The sequence below is a fragment of the Strix aluco genome, chromosome 1 (assembly GCF_031877795.1).
Source record: "Strix aluco isolate bStrAlu1 chromosome 1, bStrAlu1.hap1, whole genome shotgun sequence".
Classification (NCBI taxonomy): Eukaryota; Metazoa; Chordata; class Aves; order Strigiformes; family Strigidae; genus Strix; species Strix aluco.
In genome coordinates, this window is record NC_133931.1 from 69,428,729 (window position 1) to 69,452,079 (window position 23,351).

At 45.7% G+C, this 23,351-nt stretch overlaps 1 protein-coding gene and 1 long non-coding RNA gene across 2 annotated transcripts; one reads left to right on the forward strand and one right to left on the reverse strand.

Moving 5' to 3' along the window:
- Positions 1-779: 779 nt before the first annotated feature.
- IRX1 (iroquois homeobox 1) lies at positions 780-6,541 on the reverse strand. The gene is made up of 4 exons (XM_074824258.1): positions 5,787-6,541; positions 2,192-3,206; positions 1,560-1,632; positions 780-1,174 (listed from the first exon to the last, which is right to left on the reverse strand). The coding sequence occupies exons 1-4, from the start codon at positions 6,048-6,050 to the stop codon at positions 1,117-1,119; spliced, it is 1,410 nt and encodes a 469-aa protein (XP_074680359.1). The 5' UTR covers positions 6,051-6,541; the 3' UTR covers positions 780-1,116.
- A 14,314-nt stretch (positions 6,542-20,855) lies between these two features.
- LOC141933345 (uncharacterized) lies at positions 20,856-23,070 on the forward strand. The gene is made up of 3 exons (XR_012626062.1): positions 20,856-20,912; positions 22,299-22,343; positions 22,700-23,070. It is a non-coding gene; the product is annotated as an uncharacterized LOC141933345 (long non-coding RNA).
- Positions 23,071-23,351: the final 281 nt, after the last annotated feature.

Here is a 23,351-nt window from a genome sequence, read left to right on the forward strand (position 1 = left end):
TTCTCATTTAGGAGAAAAAAGAAGTAAACACTCAAAATATTACACATTTTAACGGACCGTCTCCGGAAGATTAATGCCTTTATAAACCGATAGATTGTCTCTCTCAGTCTCTTTTTAACCAACAGATCGGAATCGCAGAACTTTCTTCTGGGAAGTGCAAGAGCTGCCTTTTTTTTTTTTTTTTTTTTTTTTTTTTCTCTCCTAAAATTGTGCTTAATCTCACAGGGAAAAATCTTTCACAGTCATATTTCCTCTGTTTTTACTTAAAGCGTAAATCGTTACAAATAATTCTATCTCCTAATCTCTTGGCTTTTTTCGGCTTCGGTCGGAATGTATACCAACGCACTAAAGCTCTTGATCCAATTTAGGAACCGGTTTGGACAGCAAAGTTATACACTAGGGAACTGTGAGAAAACTTGTCCCTTTCATTTTCAGGTATGTATTTTATACCATAAGTGTAAGTTCAGGTCCATTTATGTTCGGAAAATGGATACTACGGAGCACGTCTGACTCATCACAATTGAAAACGTTCATTTTACTAGTCAAGAACCAGCTTCACTCAGCTTCTTAGATTTATGTGTATGAAAAGGGAAGCTCACAGATTGTTTTCGACAAAATAGATAACAGAGTCATTAAAAGGTTGGATTTGGTATTTTAAGTTTCAGTTACCCAAAGGCAAAGAGACTTGGCTTTTTAGAAAACAAATTTTAAATGTTTGAATAGATTTGTAATATATGTATAAGATCTGCAGCAACAGAACACATACCTGAAGAGAGCTCGTAATTTCATTTAGTTTATTAGACAAAAATATATGATTTAGACAAGTTTTGCTGACGCGCTATTTACAATCTGAAATCACTCTATATACAGAAAAAACACAAACACATGGGAAACATTTACCAAACAAATAATCCAAGAATGGTTAGAATAACACGACCTGAAATGGTACAATGAAGAAGGAGATCCATCTACAGATTTGTGTAATCGCTTTTATGGATTTGCACCACCTTATTGCAAAAAGAGATTGATGGGAGTCGTTTATATCGTTTCCTTTTTTTTTTTTTTTTTCTGTCCTTAATACCAGTCTCTGTAATATTTTTTCACCAAACCATTTAATCAAGCGGAAGGGAGAGCTGTTAAAATTCTCGGTGTTCCCTCTTGCTGAGCCAAAGAGCTGCAGGGGGGAAGGGAGGGGGAAAAAAAAAAAAAAAAAGACGTAACAATCTTTCAGGAAAAAAAAAAAAAAAAGATAATCCTTTCCTATAATTGCTTGTCTATTGCTATAGCATCCTAGTATTAGTTAATTGCACAGAAATCATTGTCACTGGTGTAATTAGCACAAGATCTTTGAGGTCTGTTAAGTTTCAGAAAAGTTACAGGCTGGCTATTTACAATTGCAATTTAGCCTAACTTTGAAAAGATTACAGGAACTTCTGTGTTGCTCTTGTCTGTCTGTATTATTATGGTGATGATTAGGTGTTATAATTAGTCTTTATTATTCAAACACTCTGTTTCACATAAGTAACATTCCTGCAGTGAAAACAAACAAACAAACTCACTTGTCACGGACAGGCTGGAAGGGCGATTTTAGCGGCTGAGGTGGGGATTCGGTCCTTGGTGCATTTTCTCTTTCTAGAAGGAGACAGAAAGGAAAAAAAAAAAAAAAAAAAAAATTAGGAGAAACATTTTAGAATAACAACAATAAAAATCTGAACAGTGAGCAGAGAACACACCTCCCTCTCACCCCCTTGTTCAGACATGTGTAGATATGTGTGTGTGTACAACACTATTCCCTACTTTCATTATTTAAGGAATACGCAGGCTTTTCTTGCCACACTTTTGACTGTCATTGAAATTATTGGGAGATGAGGGTCAGGAAGGAGGGAAGGAAAGCAAAGCTCAAATAATATGTTTCACAGCGCTATTCCTGCATTTTCATCTTATTTGATGGGCGTATAGGGTGAGAATGTAATAGCCCAGATGAAATGGGCCTAATATATGCAATCAACATGCTTCAGGGGGAGGTGGGGTGGGGGGTGGTGGTGGAAATGAGCACTAGGATAAACTGTCTGTAACTCCGTTCAAAGCAATCAGTTACACCAGGGCTGAATCTGACACCATTCCTTAAGGAGAAGTTCACGTGCATGTGTTGAGGATGAAGGGAGAGATGGATGCCTGATGTGCTCATTACCTATGTGTTTGGGACTGGTCCTCTCTGAAGGTTTTTCACTGCTTAGGGCTCCCAGGGTTGCTGTTAAAACAGAAGGTTGTTGCTGGGCCTGGAGGTGGTGATTGTGATGAGCAGCGTGGTGGTGATTTACTCCCAAAAAGGACCTCACATTTAGCAGGGAACTCTGAGTGAGGAAAGCCCCATTTGTCCAGTTGTGAAATTTGCCAATCTGGCATGTATAGAGTCCGTGGCTGGGGAGAAAAGCGGGGTGCTGGATCTGTGGAGAAGTGTGGTTAACCTGGGGAGGAGGGGGAGGAGGGGGAGAAGATTTCAGGGCACCATCGGGACTGGTTGCCGTCTCCGCCAACGACCAAATCTTGGGTTTGCTGTGAGATGGCATCTGTAAGTTGTTCTGTCCCCCGGGACTGATGATTCGCGTGCTGCTGTCAGACGCCTCCTTCACCATGGCCAGTGCGTCTTTGGGTTTCAGCCCTTCAGACCCTGACAGCGCCAAATCCTTCTCCTTTTCCAAGTGCTCCTCTTCACTGCTTTGTCTCAGGAGCTCGGGCTTCTCCTCCTCTTCCTCGTTGCTCTGCTCCCCATCGTTCTCGTCGATTTTATCTATGTCTATGCTCTCCAGGTCGATTTCCTCGTCGTCTTCGTTCTTCTCGGGGTCCCCCTCGTTGTCACTCCCGAAGAGGTTTGCATCTTCTTGGTCCTTACTCCTGGAGCCCCAGGTCACCTTGTTCTCCTTCTTGAGCCGCCGGCGGGCGTTGGCGAACCAGGTGGAGACCTGGGTGAGGGTCATCTTGGTGATGATGGCCAGCATGATCTTCTCGCCCTTGGTGGGGTAGGGGTTCTTGCGGTGCTCGTTGAGCCAGGCCTTGAGGGTGCTGGTGCTCTCCCGGGTGGCGTTTTTGGGCCGCCCCGGGTCCCCGTACTGGAACTGTCCGTAGGGATAATAGCCGGGGGCGGTGTGGGCAGCAAAGGTAGCAGGGTGGACACCCGGATTATCTTTCAGCTCGTACTGGGAGCCCTGCAACACATTCAGACAAGCGGAGAGGAAAAAGCACATCAATTACCTCGTTAGCGTCTCTAACAGACCTGAATAGGCTACTCCGGGAGCCGGAATACGCCTTTGAGCGGTGCAAAGGGTCTTCACAGGCAAATTCGGCCCTCCCCGCTCCAGGCTCTTCACGTTTAGATCAGACAGAGGTATTCCCAAATGATCCCCCCTTCTTGCAGGGAAAGGAAAAGAGAGGGGCTAAGCTGGGCTCTGCCAGACATCATGGTATTTTCTCCGCAAACAAAATCAAATCAAACGCTGGGAATGCAGCAACTTCGCATTCGCCTCGGCGAGACAATTTATTGTGCCCTCGAAATTATCAGACAGAGAAAGCAGGTACTACACCACAGTTACACACTAATGCCTGCGCACAACGTCGCCTTTATCTGCAAAATATCCAGGAGGATATTACAAATGCATGCAGAGCATTCTTCTTTGGCCCCAGATCTGCCTTTAAAAGGAGTTGGCGTGAGACGAGACTGGGGAGATGAATGCACAACTTCAGTACGAAGACACTTATAATGTAAGAGATTTTCCACATACAAGCCAACTGCACACACACACCTCCGCCGCCCCCCAAATCATACACCAAGATTCTGGTGTAAAACATTAACTTCTAACTGTTAGAAGAGCCTTTAAACTCTGGAATGAAAACTGATCCACGCATTGTAGAATATGGATATGCAGACACTTTATCTCATAAGTTTTACTTTGATCTGGGCAGAGCAAACACAAATTGTTTACAAGCGTTTAGAGACGGTGATTTATTTGCAATCAATATTCTTTTTATCATCAGTAGTAAAACACAGCAAGTCAAATTATCCCATCAGGTGTTTTGGTAAATAACATTTTATCTTTCCAGCAACCTCATTAGGCCTCATTATTACCGCAAATTGTCCAGATATTAACTTAATATTTTAGCTCTTGGTTTACAAATGCTAGGAATTTGGGGATTTATTTCAAAATATCATCGTCATGATAAATCACCGTAGGAAAATACCAGGATACTTTGCAAGTAGGAGAGGGAACTGTTCCTAAATAGCTAATGTTTAAAGCCGTTTTCTTTTTTTTTTTTTTTCCTTGCTTCTACTACAATCTCGCTTTTTTTTCTAGTTCAGAAATACATTCTTAGTATTACTCTTGCGAAATTTGTCAGCCTTAAAAATGAACCTCTTCAAAAAATGTCCGCGAAGAAACCGATCTAACTTTGTCAGACAGTTAAAAAGAAACATGTATTTTAATTTCAGAGACAAAGCTTATACACAAAGAGAAGCCCGATGTAATTTTTGTAATGTGTTACAGAGTAGGCTTTCTGCACTCCCTTTATTCCGCTGTCTTTTGTTATTGTTGCTGAAATGATATTTTTTTGTGTAATCTCTGCTGGGAATTCTTTTGAAGAAGCCACTTGTAAATCACTCATTGCTTCTGTCTCAACTTTTACTGCATTTCCAAAATCAAGGTTAAAAAAAGTAGGAAACGCACGCTGTTAAATGTGCCTTCGTAGGAAATGTTTGCAGCACAAGACTCCCTGTTTTCAGATGCCGACCCTTGTTCAACAGCCTGTCTACCTACTCGCCTACATATATATATTAAAAACCCTCACAGGTTATGCCTTGCATGCGCCCAGTTATAAATATTCACACTTTTATGTTTCGGGGGGAGAGAAAAGAGGGGCGATCAGAAATTAAGTGGAACCTATGTGTACCGCCGCCGAGAAATTTGGAGATACTAGCAACGAAAACGTTTCACCGACACCAGAGAGAAAAACAGTTAAAAAAAAAAAGATGTTTCACTTTCTAACCATTACATTCTAAAGAAAAGGAAAAAAGAGATCCGAGGACAATCTGGGTGACGGCAATTTGTTTCAGAGTTAACGCCAATATCCCTTTCTGCTCCGATGCATATAATGGGATGTAGATGTCCTCCTTCGCGTGATGCAAATCCGATCTGTGATACTCGCCATAATCAGAGTAAGAAAAGTTCAGGGGACAGAACGGGCCATTTTTAGGGCTTAAGGAAAAAGTCTTGAAATAAACGGGCGTACCAGCTACTGACACTGCACTTTGGCCTTTCGGACGGAACCTGTTTATAGCTCGGCGGCAAAGAAAAGGACCGGGCGGAGAGAGGAGCGCGCTGGAAAGCCAACTGAAACAACAGGACCGACAATATCACCCGTCAACAACAACTACACCAATAACAACAAGGAGAGGGGGGGGGGAAGCCGAGTTGCTAGGGAGAGCCGACAACACAGAGGCAGGAGCCCCGCTCAGCCCTTTCCGCGCCAAGGAGAAAAACTCGGAGGAGTTTTGCCCGGCTGGAGCGACGGGGCGGGTGGGGGCTGCGCCTGCAGACGGAGCCCGCCGCCCCCCGGCCCCTCTGTCCCTCTCCCCTCCCTCCCTCCCGGACCCGCCGGCACACACGCTCCCTTCTCCGCGGCGGGACCCGCCACCGCCGCCGCCCCCCGCACCGCGGCCTCCGCTCCCCTTCCCTCCGCGGGTGGCGGGGAAGGGGGGTGAGGGGTGCGCGGGAGGCAGCGCGGCGCTCACTCACCATTTGGGAGAAGAGGCCGAGGTCGGCGGTGTAGGGCAGGAAGGCGCTGTAGTTGGGGGCGCTGTAGGGGCTGGCGTACATGCCCAGCACCGAGGTGACAGCGGCCGAGCCGCTGCCCAGCTCCGCGCCCGCGGGCCGGCCCGAAGCGGCGGCGGCGGCGGCAGCGGCGGCGGCGGCGGCAGCCAGCACCCCGGGCCGGTCGCTCCCGTACACCGCCTGGCTGGCGCTGAGGTACTGCGGGTAGCCCAGCTGGGGGAAGGACATCTCCGGGGCGCGGGCACAGCGGCGGCGGCACTGGCGGCGGCGGCAGAAGCGGCAGAAATATAAAAAAAAAAAAAAAAAAAAAAAAAAAAAAAAAAAGGCGGGGGAGGGATGGGGGGGGGGAAGGAAGGAATGATACAAAAAAAAAAAAAAAGAAGGGGGAGGAGGGAGCCTGAACAGCCAGGGAGGGGAGCAGAACAAACCCGGGCTTCTCTGGATCTCTCTCTCTTTCTTTCTCTCTCTCTCTTTTTTTCCTTCCCCCCCTCTCTCTTTACTGGAGGCAGGCAGGGCGAGAGAACAGAAATCGAGCCGATAATTTTCTTTTTTCGTTCTGATTTCTTTCTGTCAGAGATATATTGCAACCTAGGTATGGAGGAGGAGGAGTGTGGAAGGATTCAGTGGGGTGTCTTTCCTCAAATCTCGGCTCTTCTGTGCTCCTAAATCCCTTAGATGTGATCTGATCAACAATTGAGCTCCAACTGATGTGTCTGCCCTTAGGTCCTAGGCTGATCTTTCAGATACAATTTGAAGTTGATGTTTTGATTGGCACCCACTTGAGCTGCAAGCGCCGCCCCGCGCCCCCCCGCCCCCCTCGGCGCAGCACGTGGTGCACAGCCCAGCCTGGGCCACTTTCCTCGGTGCCTGCGTGTGTGTGTGTGTGTGTGTGTGTGCGCGCGCGTGTGCGTGTGTCCGCGCAGCTGCTGTGCTGTGCTGTGTGTGTATTTAATGTTTAGCAATGGGCTCCTTTCAGAAAAGCCCCCACTGCTGTATGACAACCTGTCTACACGATTTTACAGCTGTCCAACATTGGGGTTTTGCTGTTTCGCAGCCTTAGTGTGTCCCCTTTTAACAAAAACAACTGTGTTGCTGTTTTTTTTCCACCTTTAACATTGAGTCCCCCTTGTCGTCGTTGGACTCGGGAACAAACGAGAGTGGCCGTGAGAGGAAAAGGGGGCTTTGCAGCCAGGCGACTTGTAACAATTTACCACCAGGAAAAAAAAAAAAAAAAAAAAAAAAGCATATAAATAAATAAATAAATAATTGCGGGCTGTCTATAGCAACCCACAAACGCCACACACACACGAACACACACACAACTTTGCTGAAAGTCAAAAGGCTCCTAGCAGTTCTTCCCAGAAGAATCTTTAGTTAAAAAAGGAAGAAGAAAAAAAAAAAGACCCGCAGCGATCCTTCCCCCCCCGCCCCCCCCGCTCTTTCTCCTCCTCCTGCCACCGATTGACACTCAGGGACAATTATCAGAGGCATTGCGACAGTTCTCAGAATATTAGCAATAAATAATCCCGCAAATCAACAGCGGCGACATGTATGCCGAGGGGCACAGAAGACCCCCAGCCCTCTCCCCCGGGGGGGGGGGGGGGGCGCTGAGTGGCTTGTAGATTGTCAAAACTTCCCTCCGCCCGTTTTATCGGGGACCAAAGGAAACTCACTGGGGTGGGTGGGGGTGGCGAAAGGACCAAAAGGAGCTGTTGCCATTATCGTTATTAACAGCAACGATTAGAGGAAGGGATTTTTTTTTTTTTCTTTCCCTTCTTCTTCCCCTTTTCCCCTTGGAGCGGAGTGGAAGGTGCAGCGGGAGACAAAGGACTCCTCTGCGAGGGACCGAGGGACTCGGCCGCCTTGAAGGAGATGAGTTGTCACGGCTGTGACCCGCCCGCGGGCTTGCCCGCTTCCTCGACGTGGCGGGGCTCACCCGTAGCCCTCCGGGGCTGGCACCGCCCGGCCGGCACCTCAAACTTTCCTTTCCCTACCGCTGCCGGGGCCCTCCCGACCCCCCCGCTCGGGGAAACGGGGAGCGGGGGGGCGGCGGGCCGAGGGCTGGGCGTTTCCTGACCCGACCCTCCCAGCCCCAGCGGGACTGCCCGGGGGCCGCTCGGCCCCACGAGTCCGGCCCGGAGCCCGCGTCGAGGCTGGCGCTGCCGCTCCGCGGGCGCGGAGAGGGCACGGCAGGGCGCTGCTGCCCCCCCCGGCCCGGCCGGCCGCAACGGAGCGGCCCCGCGGAGGGGCACGGAGCGGCCGCCCCCAGCCCAGCCCTCGCCGCCGCCGGCCCCGCCGCCCGGGAACCCCGTCTTTGTGCCGAGCTCTGCTTCCTCGGGGCCGCAGAGCCCTTCCTCAAGGGACGGCGCGGCGGGGGCCGCAGAGGCGAGGGGCCGCTGCTTTTCGGGATGCGAGTGTTTGACGGGGGAGGAGGGCGGGAGGGAAGAAGGCGGGTGGGGGTGGGACGGGTGTCTCTCTCCTCTCCTCGAGCCCAGGGCGAGAGCCTGCTCCTGAGGTCCGCGCCTTTCCTCGGGGCTTCGCGCCCCCGCTCCCAGCTGGCAGCCACGGGTTCAGCCCCACACCTCGGGTCCCGTCGGGTCCCGGCCGCCGCTGGAGCGGGGGGACATGCCTCCCCCACTGCAAACGCCCCTGCGGGATGTCTCTAACCCCGGCCAGCCCTTCCCTCCCCGCGCTCCGGGGAACCGCTCCGTCTCAGAGAGTTGGTTAAACTTCCTTCCCCCAACAGTTGGAAATAGCGAGCTTTCCCCTTCCTATGTCTAACAGGGAGAGGAGGACCTCTCCCCTCCCGCCCCCACCGCTCCAAAATCTCACCCTCAAAGCAGGAGAGCGACCCTCAGACAAAACTGCACCGCCGTAACAAAGCTGAGTGGGGCTTGAAAATTGCAGCGGTGTTTTGCGAATGGAAGTGTCACATTACAAGGGCTGCAGGTAAATAAAGGTGGGATAAGGCACCGACGCTGCCGAAATCTTCTTAGCGCTTTAGATGTGGGTGGAATGTGTATCCAGAAAAGGTTTCCACTTGGAGGCTTAAGAAATGTGAGTCATCCCCTCCCCCACCCGCCCCCATCCTGCTCAGATCGGTTCAGGGGAGAAAAAAAAAAAAAAAAAAAGGAAGAAAAAAAAAAAGTCTCACTTGCTTTTCTATCAGCCTAGCATCTTTTCGGGGAGAACTTTGTTATTCTTCACCTTGCGTGGAAACAGAGCAAATAAATACAAAGTGCAGGTTACCTGTAACGGTGACTTGGGGGTGGGGGGGGAAGAAATAAACAGAACAAAAACTAGGAAGAAAAAAACAGAAAAGAAAGAAAGGAAGGAAGGGAGGAAGGAAGAAGGAAGGAAGAAACCCGCCGAGGAGGGGGAAAGTTGCAAGGCTGGGAGGAGAGCTTTGTTCCTCATCGGCAAAGTTCCCGGCGCAAGGATGAGCAGAGTCCTGCGAACGCCATTAATTATGCACAGTCCTGATCAGTAAATGCCAATCCCTTACCACACGATTCCTGCTCCTGCATTGGAAGTTGCCCATTTTTCTGACGGTTTATTAAGTCACTTTAGTAGGCAACCTTTCAAAGCCCTTTTTAATTTCCCCCCCCCTCGTGCAAGTAAGCCGGGACCAGAGGTGCTACACTAAGCTACTTAGCTTGAAAATCAGTTTAGTGAAGGTCTGGGAGATTCTGGGTTTATTTCCCCCCATACAAGACCTATATCAGGAGCTTAATAACAAAAGTGCGAAAAGAACGAAACTGTACGGAAAATTACAAACAGCAGCAGCAGCTGCCAGAAGCACCAGGAAAATCTTTCCCTAAACCCAAGACCTAAACAGTCAAAAAGGCTGGTGTGATCAACCCCGCTATCCATAAATTAGCTTGAAATTGTTAAGAGATGAAATAAAATACTGTTTAAAAATATATATTTCGCAAAAAAATCTCTCTTATTTTTATTTTTTTTTCTTTCTGAGATCTGTGTTTTAGTTGCTCGAATGCCTCCTTAACTTTCAGCAAAACCTAACAAAAAGGCGTGCGGTGCCAACTCATCAGACGCACAGCGTTTTTAAAGACGATAAATAGTCACGTAGCAAAAAAGCATTTGGGCTCAGAGTGAAAAGCAGAGTCACCTTCCCGTTGGAGAGCGGGTGCACATCTGAAAACAGGCGGGAGAGAAATAGATAGCAGGGCTGGGCATAATGTGATTATACCTAAGGTAATCGCTTAAAATAAATTGTATACTGTTTAAAGTAAATCGACCTAAATGGCCACGCTCAAATAATTCAAAGATCATTGGGCAGATAAACTTCTCCTTAAAGACCCTTTCTTGAGAAGGAGTTTGCTAAGACAGTGTGATCCTTCTAGTTTCTTAAGGCGATGCATCCACCGCCAAGAGATTTTCTCTTTATTATTAACAAATCAGTTTAGATGGGGGTCCGATAAGAAATGCAAATCCAGACATAGGGGTCGCTGCTTGGCCGAATTTTAACTAAAGGCTGGTTCTGCAGGAACCGACTAAAGGGTATGTTTGTGAAGAGGATATGTGAAGCTTTAACACTGACTCTACTAAAAAAAAAAAAAAAAAAAAAAAAAAAATGAAGTCAGTGATTTTGATCTGCTCCAGATGTCCTAAGAGTGGATATTGCAGTGCTGGGAATCCGCACCAAATATCTGAGGGCACTGATGGTAATCAGCGCAACACATCAGCCAGGGGGGACTGGCAATTGTGATAACCTGCTGCAAATGTGCAGGGCTGGAGATGGCAGTGATAAACCGCTGAAAATATCTTCAAATGGAGATGACAGAGATGTTGAAAGGAGACACCTAACTATGGGGAGAATAGGACACTAAGCAGAGCACAGTCTAAGAGTGGAGTTCAGACATTTACTAGTCTACGGTTCACCCGTGTAATTTCCACAGAGATACGCGCGTTTGCGCGCCGTCTCTGCCTGCAGATACACGCGCGTATGGACCTGTTAGTAAAATTCGGGGTTTATGCGGCGTTGATAATAAGACCTACCAAAAGAAAGGGAGGCTTAATCGCTAAAGCGCCTTGTTTGTGGCTTGGGAAGAAAAGTTTTCATTTAATTCTGTGGCTGCTTTGAAACATCCTGGTAACGATTTCTTTTGCAAATCCTCTCTTGATTTTCAGCTCGCACCGGTAGTAGACGAAGAAATTTAAGAAGATCTCTTCAGTTAATAGTCTGTTTCAATTTTCTTTCCTGTGGAAAGAACGTGCGGGGGGGGGGGGGGGGGGGGAGGGGGGGGAAGTGCCAAAAAAATAGATTATCCGTATGTTGCTAATTTTCTGACTGTTCTCAGCAGGTAGTTTCACTGTCTTTTTTTTTTTTTTTTTTTTTTTTTTTTTTTTTTTTTTCCCCTCGCTGTCTTTTTTATGTGTAAGTTTAAAATAACTCTACCATGTTAAGTATCAATCCTATACATTTTAATGATACATCTGTGCAGAACTGAATCCATTAATTCAATATATCTCGCCTAGATTCTAATTATGCACTGACTGTCGACTATTTGGATCAGTTGACTGAGTTTTCATTAAGTGTATTATATCTGATTTAGCATGGGACCGTGTTTCATTTGACGACGGGTACTGGTTTTGGGGGTGCCGGTAGCACGGCTGCGGCTCCGCAGGACCTTGGCGTTGGTTTCCCCTCGCTGGTCACCCGCTGCCAGGCCCCGTCGCCTCCCTGCGACCGTCCTGAGCTCTTCTCATCAGCCCTGATTTATGAGCCTTGTTAAACACTCATTATTACTTTGCACCTTTTTTCCAGCAGGGTCTGGGAAACAACCCCACTTTGTGACAACAGGGCATGTGTCAAACAATTATAGGCGGAGAGGTGATGTAGCGCTGGAGCGCCAGATTCCCCCCTCCTCCCCTTCACGCCCAACCCGAGGAACATTTCTGGTTAAAAAAAAAAAAAAAAGGTAAAGGGGAAAAAAAAACGATTAAAAAAATTTTCTCACTCTCTTTTTGCAAATTTAATTCACAGCAACAGCAGCCTTCAGACCTCTGGCCGTGCAAACGAATGGTTTGGTTTGTCCAAATAAACACAAAGTTGCAGTCAGGGATACCTGGTCGATTCCCTCAATGTGAACATACCCATATCCATAGTAGAGGTAGTACAGGAAGGAATCCAAGTCTGAGCAGCTACAGCGTTTGATTGTACTCAAGGTAACAGCTAATAAGGCGTTTACAAAGATTATTTTATTCAGAGAGAGAAAGAGAGAATTTTAAAAAGAAATTATGGTCATCCCTTTTTTTAGTAAATTAAGATAAATCGGGTTGTGTTTTTTTTTCCGATACCCCGGCGGTGACTTTTTACTAATCCTTTATCAGTCCACCTCAGTTGCAACTTACATTTATTTCTGATAGCAATGCGAATACACAGATGCTCTCTTCCTTAGCGCTTTTCCAACTGCATTGCTGAAGCTATGCACACTGGCCTATATGAACAAGCACACAAATCTATAGAACGAATCATCTGCCTCTATCTATCTGTCCGTCTGTCTGTCTACCTATCTATGAATATTTTATGGGTCTGAACTTAATTAACAGAATAATTTCCATTTTGTCTCCAAAATGATCAACAGCAATTATGTGAGATTTTTAAGGTTTATAATTTTGTGTCACCAGACTGTTGCTTGGGGGCAGAGGCACAATTGCCGTGCCAGCTGCAGTTGTATTTATTTGTTTTTCTGTCTTGTTCCTGTAGGGCTGCATTATGCAGTTTTTAATTAGTTTGTGTTTGTATTTCACCCGTCCCAAATCAATGCCATCCTGGAGCAATGCAATGTAAATTCCTGCAGTACAGGTGTAGCTGCTAGCTCCGGAACACTAGGAAACTCATGTCTTACAAATGAAAGCAGTGAATGCCATTCAGCCAAACTGTCAGCTTTAAACAGCCAAGAGGAAGGAGATCAAAGCAGAGAGCAGGAACTTCTACTCTCCAGATTAGTCTTTATGGTTTGAACGCCTAATGCTATTAAAGGGAACCAGGACATACAGCACATCGTTGGCTACAAAGTTACTTCTAATTTTGCTAAAGTCCTGCCTTATTTTGGCCAATGTAAGCCTTCAGAGCATTTCAAGATGCACTGTTTCCTTTGAGGCCTAGTAGCTACTCATCTGAAATTATGCAGAACTAATACCTTCAGAGACACATTTCTGTTTGTGCACATATTTATATAACTTATCGCCTTTTGAAAGATAATTTTGATTTCCTCCTAGGTTCCACAAAGTCTTTTAATAGAACTCGCAGCAATAAAACCTGAAATTCTAGTATCTCCAGACATGAAAAGTCCCTTTATGTTGTGTTTGGTGTCTCTTCTTTCTTGAAATGACCTCTGTACGGTGGTGTATAAATCTATTATTCCAGTCACTGGGGAATTCTTTTAAAGCTTTCTTTTTTTGTCAGGAATAAGAGATCGTTCATCTTTAACTAGGCCACATAGAAATTATGATTCAACAGCAGTGTATATTTAATTAGAGTAATCTCACTTGAATTTAATTACCTAATGAATTATTTGTTTAAAAGGTAAAAAGGCTTGTTTGCCAAGTACAGTGCAACCCACTGATAAGAACTTCCGTTATAAGAACATTAATATTTAAAAAAAACATTTTATGGTTTTATATTTTAACTCTTTGGGTCTGCCAGCCTTCGGTGGGCACGCTGAGCCCACTACGACCGGAGCTCCGACCCCGTCCCTTCGACTTGCCGCAGTGAGCCTCCCGCAGACGCCGCCGCCGCCGCGGCCTCGCGTAAGTAACGCGCCCCACCGCGCCGTTCCGTTCCGTGCCGCGGCAGGCGGCGGGGCGAGGGGGGGCGGCGAGGAGGGAGCGGCGGGACACGGCCGGCTTTGCGGGTGAATTTCGAGGCGAAACGCCGGCGCGACTCAGCCAGCGGCGCTGAGGCCGCCCAGCTGCCGCGGGGAGAGGGGCTGCGCGCCGCTCCGCGTCCTGCGCGCCGCCGGGCAGCACAGGGCTGCTGTCCCCTCCCCGCAGCGCCGTGCCTGGAGGAGGTCCTGGCCGGGAAGGTGTCAGAGCGGGGAGCGTCAGGCTACAAAACAGTTATCTTCCCTCTTTTTTTTTTTTTTTTTTCTTTCTCCCTCCCCCCCCCCCCCCCCCCCCCAGTCTTATGGACAGTGTAGCTAATGACAGTCCTTTGATTATTTACGATTCTTCAGCCAAGGCAACAAAAACTGACCAGCCTCTACCCTTGACCTTTCTCCTCGGTTCCCAAGTTTTCCAGCTACCGCATTGTTTGTTTCCAAGATACAAGCATACAGTGCTGAACTGCAACACTTATCAGAAGGTTTGTCTGAAAGCACCACAGCTCGGGGGATTATCCGTCCCAAAAAAAAAAAAAAAAAAAAAAAAGTAAAAGCAGTTGTGTTTTTTTTTTTTCTTATGCAATAGTGGGAAGCTCTCCTTGATGTATTCTACTGACCCACTGCAGAAAACCCAGGTCCGAAAGAAATTCCTTTGTTTTTGTTTCTTTGTTTTCTTTTGCTGTGGGAACCCTTCCATAGCGTTTGGCGATGGGACCTCTCGGAGGTACCACTGTGCCGGACCGAGAACTTTCGGTCCGTCCTCCCCCCTTCCCCCCAGCACAACGAGGCCACGGGCAAGGCCTCAACCGGAGGGCGGGGAGCAGCGAGGGCTCGGGCCGACCTCTCCTTCCCCCCCTCGCCCCCCGCAGTGATGCTCTAGCACCACGCAGGAAGCCCGATCGCTGTCGGAATAGGGAACGGGCGTTAAAACGTATCTCTGGAGGTGGCGAAGGTGATCAGGGGATGCCAAACGTGAATGGGTATTTCTCCCTTACCTCCCTTTGGTAGGTAAGAACCTACCAAACATTTCTGCTTGCGAAGCACCAGCAAGAGGGAAAGAGAAGCTTGTGTGTACTCGAGCCGTGGGCAGGGAGGGTGAAAGAAGAAGCGAGCTTAAAACTAAGCTTCAGTGATGCTGAGGCATCAGTTGAGCCAAAGCCGCGTTTGGGGGTCCCTAATAGGTGGCACCGAAGGACCGCACCGCTAATTAGCCGGTGGGCGCGCAGACGTACCACGCAGGCAGAGGCAGAGCTGGAGACGTACCCACAGTTCGGAACACCGAACCCGCCTGCTCGGCGGGGAACTCTCCCCCGCCCCCCCTCCGCCCCCCGCGGCCAGGTAGGAGGTAACCCGCCGGGGGTGGCGGGGGCCGCGGGCCGCCGGTGGCCCCGCTGCCGCCGGGCGAGGGACCATGGCTCCCGCGCAACTCCCGACCCCACGCGAGCCTCCTCGCCCCGCTCCTGCGCCCCTTTCGACGCCGGCGCTTGAAATGAAGCTGGGCTCGCTACGGTTGCCATCCATCACGGGTGGCTGCTTTGCCGCAGGCATGCCTGCTCAAATCCTCAAGCGCAGGGCAGCTTCCGCAGCTCGCTTAACTACGCGCCAGCGCAGCCGGGCCGGGCCGGGGCAGAGCGGTCGTGGGGAAGGCGGGAGAACCCCCCACGGGGCGCGAAGTCAGGGCGCGGTGGTCTGGGGGTGTGCCGGACGGCTGGCAGGCGAGGAGCAGCGGAGGCGAGCTCAGCCTTCGCCGTTCTCTGTCCTCTCCATTTCAGGGCGGGGATTTTTTTTTTTTTTTTTTTTTTTTTCATGATTTTTGGAGGTCTGCTGAAGAGAAGCAGCTTTATGCACAGGTCGCACAAGCTACTGGCACCATGGCGGCAGTGGAGCTTACCCGCTCACCAGCACCTCAACGCCTGTTTCTTGGTGCCCAGAAGGGTTTGGGTCTGACGTCTTGTTTCACACTTTCAGGTAAATATGCCAAGTCCTGAACCCGAGAGTAGCCCCGAATCTGTTACAGTGAGAATGGCATATTGACTTCAGAAAAACCTCAAACCTCACGATTCTGTTAAAAATGTTTAAGACATTCAAAGCTGACACTGCAGTCATTTTCGAGCCCTATAGCAAAATTATCACAATATCTCATTGGTTAGAGGCACGTAAATATGTTGGTCTCCTCTACTATGCGTCATTTGCACACAGTATTATTAGAATCAACTGGCAACTCCACTGAAATATTTGTAATGACTTTAAGATATTATGTGGGTTATAGATCTGTAGGCCTGGCATTTTAATTCTTGAGGGTCTATGCTTTTCTGAAGGTTACGAGTGCAGTTGTCACAGCACATCTACATAATGTAGTTTACTCCATTAATTCTGATAACCAAATACATATATTAACAGATTATATTTGGCTGTGTGTTTTTATTCTTGCACCCTTTGGAAGAGGTATGCATTTCCACTGTATTATTATTGATAAAGTACAGCTGTATAATTTCAATTGTGTGGTTATGGTAGGACACACTATTAAATAAATCTTAGACTGGAACTTGTTGAATTAAAATTCCTCACAAAAGCTCCTCAGATTCTTTTTAATATTCTATAAACAGCATAATTTACAATGCCATTCTATCTCTTCTGTAGCTTTCTTCTAACACTTCAGCATTAGTGGCAGTTGGTGTATTTGCTTTCTTTTTTCTTAGATGTATAGTCACTCTTTTTGCTAATATAATTGACTTATGTATCCATTGATGTGTGCTGCATTTTAATGATGACTTTTTGTTTTATCTAATAATACTTTTTAATAAGATTGTTTGGATCATATTTTAAGGACAGGTGTAAACTGTTGCTTTGGTTTTTAATGCCCAACGTAGACCCGGGTAAGATTTTTGCCTGTGAACAGATTTGCACTCAAATCAGACTATACGTTTTTATACATTTATACACTTACATACAATTTTCACTTGACTTGACTTTAGGCTTACTAAATTGTAATTAACTTCTCCCTTCTGCTTCTTTCCTCTACATTAATATACTGAAGTCCATGAGGCCCGTATCTCTTCTGTGTTTGTTCTCTCTAAAAACACAAGAGTATATTTGAATGGCAACACAGTTTGAGCCTGGCCTGTATCAAACAGCACTAGTCCATCGAAAGCATTGCATGAGGATAACAGTGAGACCAGAAAGAAAGTCGTTTTAAAAAAATAATAGTAATTGAATGAAAATAATTCTTCTGAAACAGTATCATGAGAAAATCCTTCATATGTAGTGCTTAGAACAAATATTGGCTGGCAGACTAATAATATAGTTTTTCTTAACAAGAAAGTTAATCATGTCCTCCACTGAATTACTGATCTAGATGCTGTAAGAAACAGGAAGCTAGACTGTTCAATTTTTTTTAGGACTGGGTCTGTGTGGTACTTAAATCACTATGTCAATAAGTAGAACTTAGTGTGGAATCACGAGCTGCATCATTGTACTCCACAAAGTAGCGCTGAATTTATTTTCTTGATTCACTGCATTTCCCCCCCCCCACCCCCACCCTGCCAAACTGCTGTTCCCCATCTCATATGTTTCACTTATGCATGGTACTTCCCTGCCAAAGATGGCAATTTTTAGGATTTTGCCTGGGCTTGAGAACACTCAAATAATAATGATAATATCACATCCACTGTTAGTTCTTCACGCATAAATAGACTGCTTCAGTTTACAAGACATTTTATACAATATGGATAGATATATTTTTCTTTCTTTTTTTTTTTTTCCATGTCTATTCTACTGTTTCCTCATATGTTTTGCATTGTTCACAGACAAGATAAATTTTAGAAGTCATGATGTTCAGAGACTTACAGATGTTATTAAAAACAGTAAGGAATTATGAGCATTTATAAACACAACAGGCCCAAATTAAGACCCTCAGTTCAGCAGCTGCAATCTTTTTGGGGTTAATTACTACATGCAAAGAGAAAACATGCAAGGAACTATGTACTCAATGTATTCTACACCCTCAAGTTAAAGAGACTACCAATGGAGTAAAACAGTCGTTAGCCTGAGTATAGATAGTGGAACCTGAATTTAAGGGTTTTTTTGTGTTCACCTATGTCCATAAGTTCAAATATTTAACACCTGGATGCTTTTTGAATGCCACGGGATGCTCAGGTAAAGTCACATACAAAACAAATGTAAGCTGAGCGGGTGTTCTGAGGGTAAGGAAAGTAAGAAGCCATATCCTACAGAACTGGGCTGATAATGGGCAGGGAAATGTTTGCTTTTCTGTTTCACCTTTTATTTCTTTCCCCAGCTTTTCCATGAGGGCCAGAGAGTTAGACAACAACATGGTCATTCAGTAGTTCACAGATGGTTTTTTTTCTCCCTCTCTCTCTCTCACCTTGTCTCAGGCCAAGTGCAAGCATTTGCAGTAGTTCATACTGTGCTGGCATCACCACTGTAATCGCACTAACCCAGAACACTGTTGCCATAAGCATTTCTATACTAACCTTAATAATTCTAATGCTTTGTGGAAGCAGTCTTGGTGCAGTTGCATTGATGTAGTAGATACTGCCAGCGTAACTCACAATAATCTTGCAATCCTTACAAAGCCTGCTCTGTGCAATTTCCTTCTACTTCACATTATTTACTTGGTCTAAACTACTTGCTGCTTCATATAGTGATGAATACCAGTTCATTTAGTTCAAATAAAATAATCTCTTCAGATATTGATTGGTGGTCTGACTAATCCCCACTTCATGAGTCCATCTTGGGACCTGTTGGGAAATTTCCCCATAATGCAGTGCTACTGCATAGCTGAACAAACTTCTGTGTTGATATAAAAAATTTCCACCTACACAGAAGCTTATTGTGTATTTCTTACATTGTTGCAAGTTTGTACACTCTTTTAAACTATGATAAGCTCTACAGGTATAAAAAGGACTTCCCTAGCAGAAACTGGAGCATGCATTGGAAGAGTATGGTCAAGAGTCTCTGACATCTCAATTTCACTGTCGTTTTATTTGCTTGTTTGCTTTTGTTGTGAGTTTTTGCAACTGCAGCACTGCCTTGAAGACCTGGGAGCAGGAAACCCAAATTGTTTTCATTCGATAGGGCACAGAAGCAGTAAAATAGCCCTTCTTGGGGGAAGGAACAACTCAGTGTTGGAAAGGCTGCTGGACCCCCGTATCGCCACTAACCAACAGAGTTTCCTAATGATATCAGGATGCTGACATATAAAGCTTGGATCCTACTAGTTACTTTCTTTAGGGTGCCAGCCTTTCTCTCCTAACTCAGTATACTTTATTTTTTGTCATTCTTTTTTAGATCTTATCTTGCTTTCTTATTTTTTGCCCATTCATTGCCACATTTATTTTTTTTGTCTCCATCTTCCATGTTCCTATTTATCCATCTCCCCTGTCTCAGTCTTGTCAGGTCCATGTTTGACCCTACATTAAAATCACTCTTGTTCTTTCAGTTGTTTTTATTAAAAGCAGCATCCCTATATTCTTCATGTTTATCTGTACTTGGTAGTTGATAATGATTTCAGAGAAGGGATTGTCTTTCTGCATGTTTATATAACACCTACTCCATCTGAGACACTAAAGCCTAAGCAACAATAATTAAAAAAAACCCCATCCATTTTCCACTGATGTGCCTACTCTGCTTAAAAATGCTAAGTTCAAGCAATTAGGGGCTCAGGTGACTCCTCATGTAACTACACTTGTGTGACTAATTATGCTACCATTTTCACTCCACTAAAACTTACACTTGAAAGAGCATGTATGTATTCAAGATTGAAAAACATTTCGGGATTTGTTTGCTTTTGCGTTCCTAACAGTTGCTTGTTAATATGAACATGTTTTGTGGAAAAATGGTGGCCTGTGGATGCAATCTGACCTTCAAAGAGAAAATATCAAGTAACTTTACAGTTTGTCATCTGACTGCAGTGTTAGAAAAGAGTATTGGTGTACACGCATTTAACTGGACTTAATGCTTCCATGTATGTAGTACTTGTACTATTTCCCCAACAGTAAGGGAATTAATTCATACACATACAATTTTGAACACTTTTTTGTATTATCACTAGTATGTAGCTTTACCAGGCAAAAGTAGAAATGAAGGAATAAATGTAAGAAAGAAAGAAAATAAAAAGCATTTAACACCACCTAAAGGATGACTTCAGGCAGCTGGACAAATCCATGGGATAGGTGGGGATGCAGCCAAAGACATAGAGAAGTAGATGAAGACCCTTCAAGGCCCACTCTCCAGGTCAGGACCTGAACCTGAGAAGTGAACAGAGTCCTGCTGGGGAACAGTTATTAGTGGGGTCCCTCAGCAGTTCATGTGGGAACCCGTACTTTTTCTTATTAACCTAGGAGCTAGGATAGCGTATACTCTTAGCAGGTTTGCAGATCATACCATGTTGGGTGGGAGTGGCTCTTTCACTGGAGGGCAGGCTGTTATTCAGAAGGACATTGATACACTGGAGAAAGAGTCCAGCGGGAATCTTATGAGGTTCAGCACAGGGGAATGTAGAGTTCTCACCCGGGTCTGTGAAGACATCCTACTTTCATCCAGGTTTGGCATCAACTGGTGGAAAAGCAGCTTTGTAAAAAGGGACCTGAGGACCCCAGTGGACAGCAGAGGGAACACGAGCCAGCAGTGAGCAGCAGTTGTGGTGAAGAAGACCAGTTGCATACTGGGCAGTAATAGTGTGAGTGTAGGAAGGAAGTGATTATTAATGAGGTTGGTGTTGGTCTCTTCTCCCAAGCAACAAGTAATAGGACAAGAAAAAATGACCTCAAGTTGCACCAGAGGACGTTTAGATAGGGTATTAGAAAAGTTTTCTTCACTGGAAGAGTTGTCAAGCACTGGCACAGGCTGCCCAGGGAACTGATTGGGCCACCATACCTCAAGGTATTTAAGAGATGTGTAGACATGGCACTTAGGGACATGGTTTAGTGGTGGGCTTGGTAGTGTTAAGTTAATGATTGGACTCGATGGTCTTAAGGGTCTTTTCCAACCTAAGTGATTCTATGATTCTTTTCTATTTAGCACTTGTGAGACTCCATATGAAGGACTCTGTCCATTTTTGAGTTTCCCAGTGGAAAACAGCTATTGACGTGCTGCATTCAGTGTAATGGAAGGCTACCAAGATGATTAGAAGCCTTGAGTACATGACGAGAAGAAACTGGGAGAATTGTGCTTGGTCAGCCAAGAAGAACGGGCTAATGGGAGATCTTATTGATGCCTTCAGGTACTTATTGGTAAAGTGTAATCAAGACGGAAACACTCTTCTTAGAGTGGCAGGATGAGAAGCAGAAGACACAGGTTGTTATACGGGAAATTATTATTAGATACCAAAAAAAGGGGGGGGCAAAAAAAAAAAGCAAGCCATAAGTGCCCAGACAGACTATGGACTCACCATCCTTGAAGATATTCAAAACCGAACTGGACAAGGCCCAGAGGAATCTGACATAGTTGGACCCACTTTGGGAGGAGGGTGGAACTAAATGACCTCCAGATATCCTTTCCAACGAAAACTATTTCATGATTTTGTAACAGTTTGAACTCATAGCAAGGTAAGAGTGGAGTTAAGATCCTTGCCCATGTTACAGAGCCATCTGAGGCAGTCTTCAAAATACGTGGCAGTAATGCCTGTCGCTGTAATGCGTCAGTTGTGTTGACTACAGATACATTTATTTCACAGCTTTGAACTTTCATTAGAATGCACTGTGTAACAGCACTGATGCTTCTCTTATGTGTGTATAGTACAGCTTATATATAGCCACGGTAGCTAATAAGATGCTGCTTGATACAGTGAATAAGGCATATTAGCAAGCTAGAGAGATCTGGCAAACACTGTGCCATCTTTATCAGAAAGCCATTTCTGTGTCCAGGAAGGAGTGTAGAGGAGGAAGAAAGGAGTGAGCAAGACCTGAGGAATAGTCATCATCCAGCTGATTAACTGACGTTTTGACCCAGCTGGTGTTTTAATGGTCTGCTCCAGGGGACATACAAGAAATAGACTTGGATGTAGATGTGCAGGATAGCACTGTGAGAAAGTAGAGCTGCCACTTATTATCATGTGTTATAATTCTGAGGATAATTTCTCTGAGTACACAAGTAAGGGTACTTCCTAGCTGAACAGCTTTTGTCTATGGCCAGGCTAACATGATTTGGGTCTCTTGGCTTGTGACATCCCAGGAGAGCCTCTTGCCCCATACTAAGATTAAGATCCTTTGTCATTTGTTACGAAATAACAAAAGGCAAAGTCACTGAATATAAAGTGCATGGAGGGGGGGAGCAGGAATGGCTTTAAATGGGTTTTGTAGTGTTGAAATGGAAGCATTCTCTGACCTTTCTTAATCCTAATTATTGTTTATGAAAGAACAAGTGATGCTAAATAAAAGATATACTCTTAATTGTGGAATTAACTGTAATTATATGTCATTCTGAAATATTTCATAATTTTGTAATTGCTTAAAGTGTTGGTATTTAGTGAACATAATTTACAGTAATTCCTTTATTCTCTCTTTGTCTAACCAATAATCATCTTTGTAATAGGTAATAGAATCATGAACTGAACAAAACTGTACACGTAAGTGTTCAAAACATTTCTATTTGTCTTTTGTTTCAGTAGGAATCCAAAACAAAGTTAATCTGATCAACGGGGATCAATAGAAAAGTGAGTGAAGATTCTTATTTCTTTGAAGCCAGTGAAGGCAATGAAATAATCCTCCTAAACAATGAAGGCCTTTAATTCAGAGTCTCAAACACTGAAAGCCATTGTAAAGTGGGATTTGCAGTGTTTCTGGTTTTAATTTAAACTGTACAAGCAGGTGCAGTAATGGGAGGTGAATTACTCTTATTATATTGTTGCAGTACTATAAGACAAAACCCACAGAAAAGTCCCAGACCTGATTTATTAATGACTAAAAAAATCTTAGAAGAGCTTACTTCTGTTTTACCCTTCATGTCCCCACCCCCAGGTTTAATGTATCCATTTTCTTTCTTTCTTTGTGATTTCCTTATGTCTACAAGCTGAAGGACAACTGTGTACTTGGGGCTTCACACCTGTGTGAGCTGGCCACCTCTGGAAGAAACGTCAGCCAGTTTTTCAGCCTCCTGCTACTTGGTGCCTTCACCTGAAGTGCTGGTATTGGATGGGGCTGACACTGGACTGGGGCTGAGGAACGCATAAGACAATGTGGGACAGGCCCACCACTGTGAGTCACAGGTGGGTAACACACAACCAGCAGGGCAGGGACTTGTGATCCAGGACTCTGTCCAACCATTCCTGAGAGAGGGCATCAGGGCAGGCCCAGGGGTGGCAGTGGGCGTCAGCTGAGAGTTCAGAACACTTGGCATCACTTGGTGATGAGGCAAGTCCAAGGAATGTAAGCTGGCAAAGCAGGATCAGGTCTGGTGGCAGCAGCCAGGGTCCTACTCAGCCTGGTAACCACCAGACGGGTCCTGAAGTGAAGTAGCAGGTCTGAGGTCACGCTGGGAAGCCAGTCCATGGGTCAGGGTCCAGTCCAGCCGAGTGCATGGCTGGGCATGGCTGTGATAGACCTGAGCATAGCTCAGGCAGGGACTGATGGCCCCAGGCTGAACTGAAATAGGGGTGAGCCATGAGCAAGCCTGTGGGGCACCACCCAGACAGGGCTATTAAAGCTTATTAGTGCCCTCAAGG

Bases quoted from the DNA above. Each gene is read 5' to 3' on its own strand.
- IRX1 (XM_074824258.1), bottom strand. From the start codon at position 6,050: ATGTCCTTCCCCCAGCTGGGCTACCCGCAGTACCTCAGCGCCAGCCAG. The intron at 3,207-5,786 runs GTGAGTGAGCGC...AATGTGTTGCAG, and splicing joins TCGGCCTCTTCTCCCAAATG to GGCTCCCAGTACGAGCTGAA. The intron at 1,633-2,191 runs GTAATGAGCACA...GTCTCCTTCTAG, and splicing joins GACCAGTCCCAAACACATAG to AAAGAGAAAATGCACCAAGG.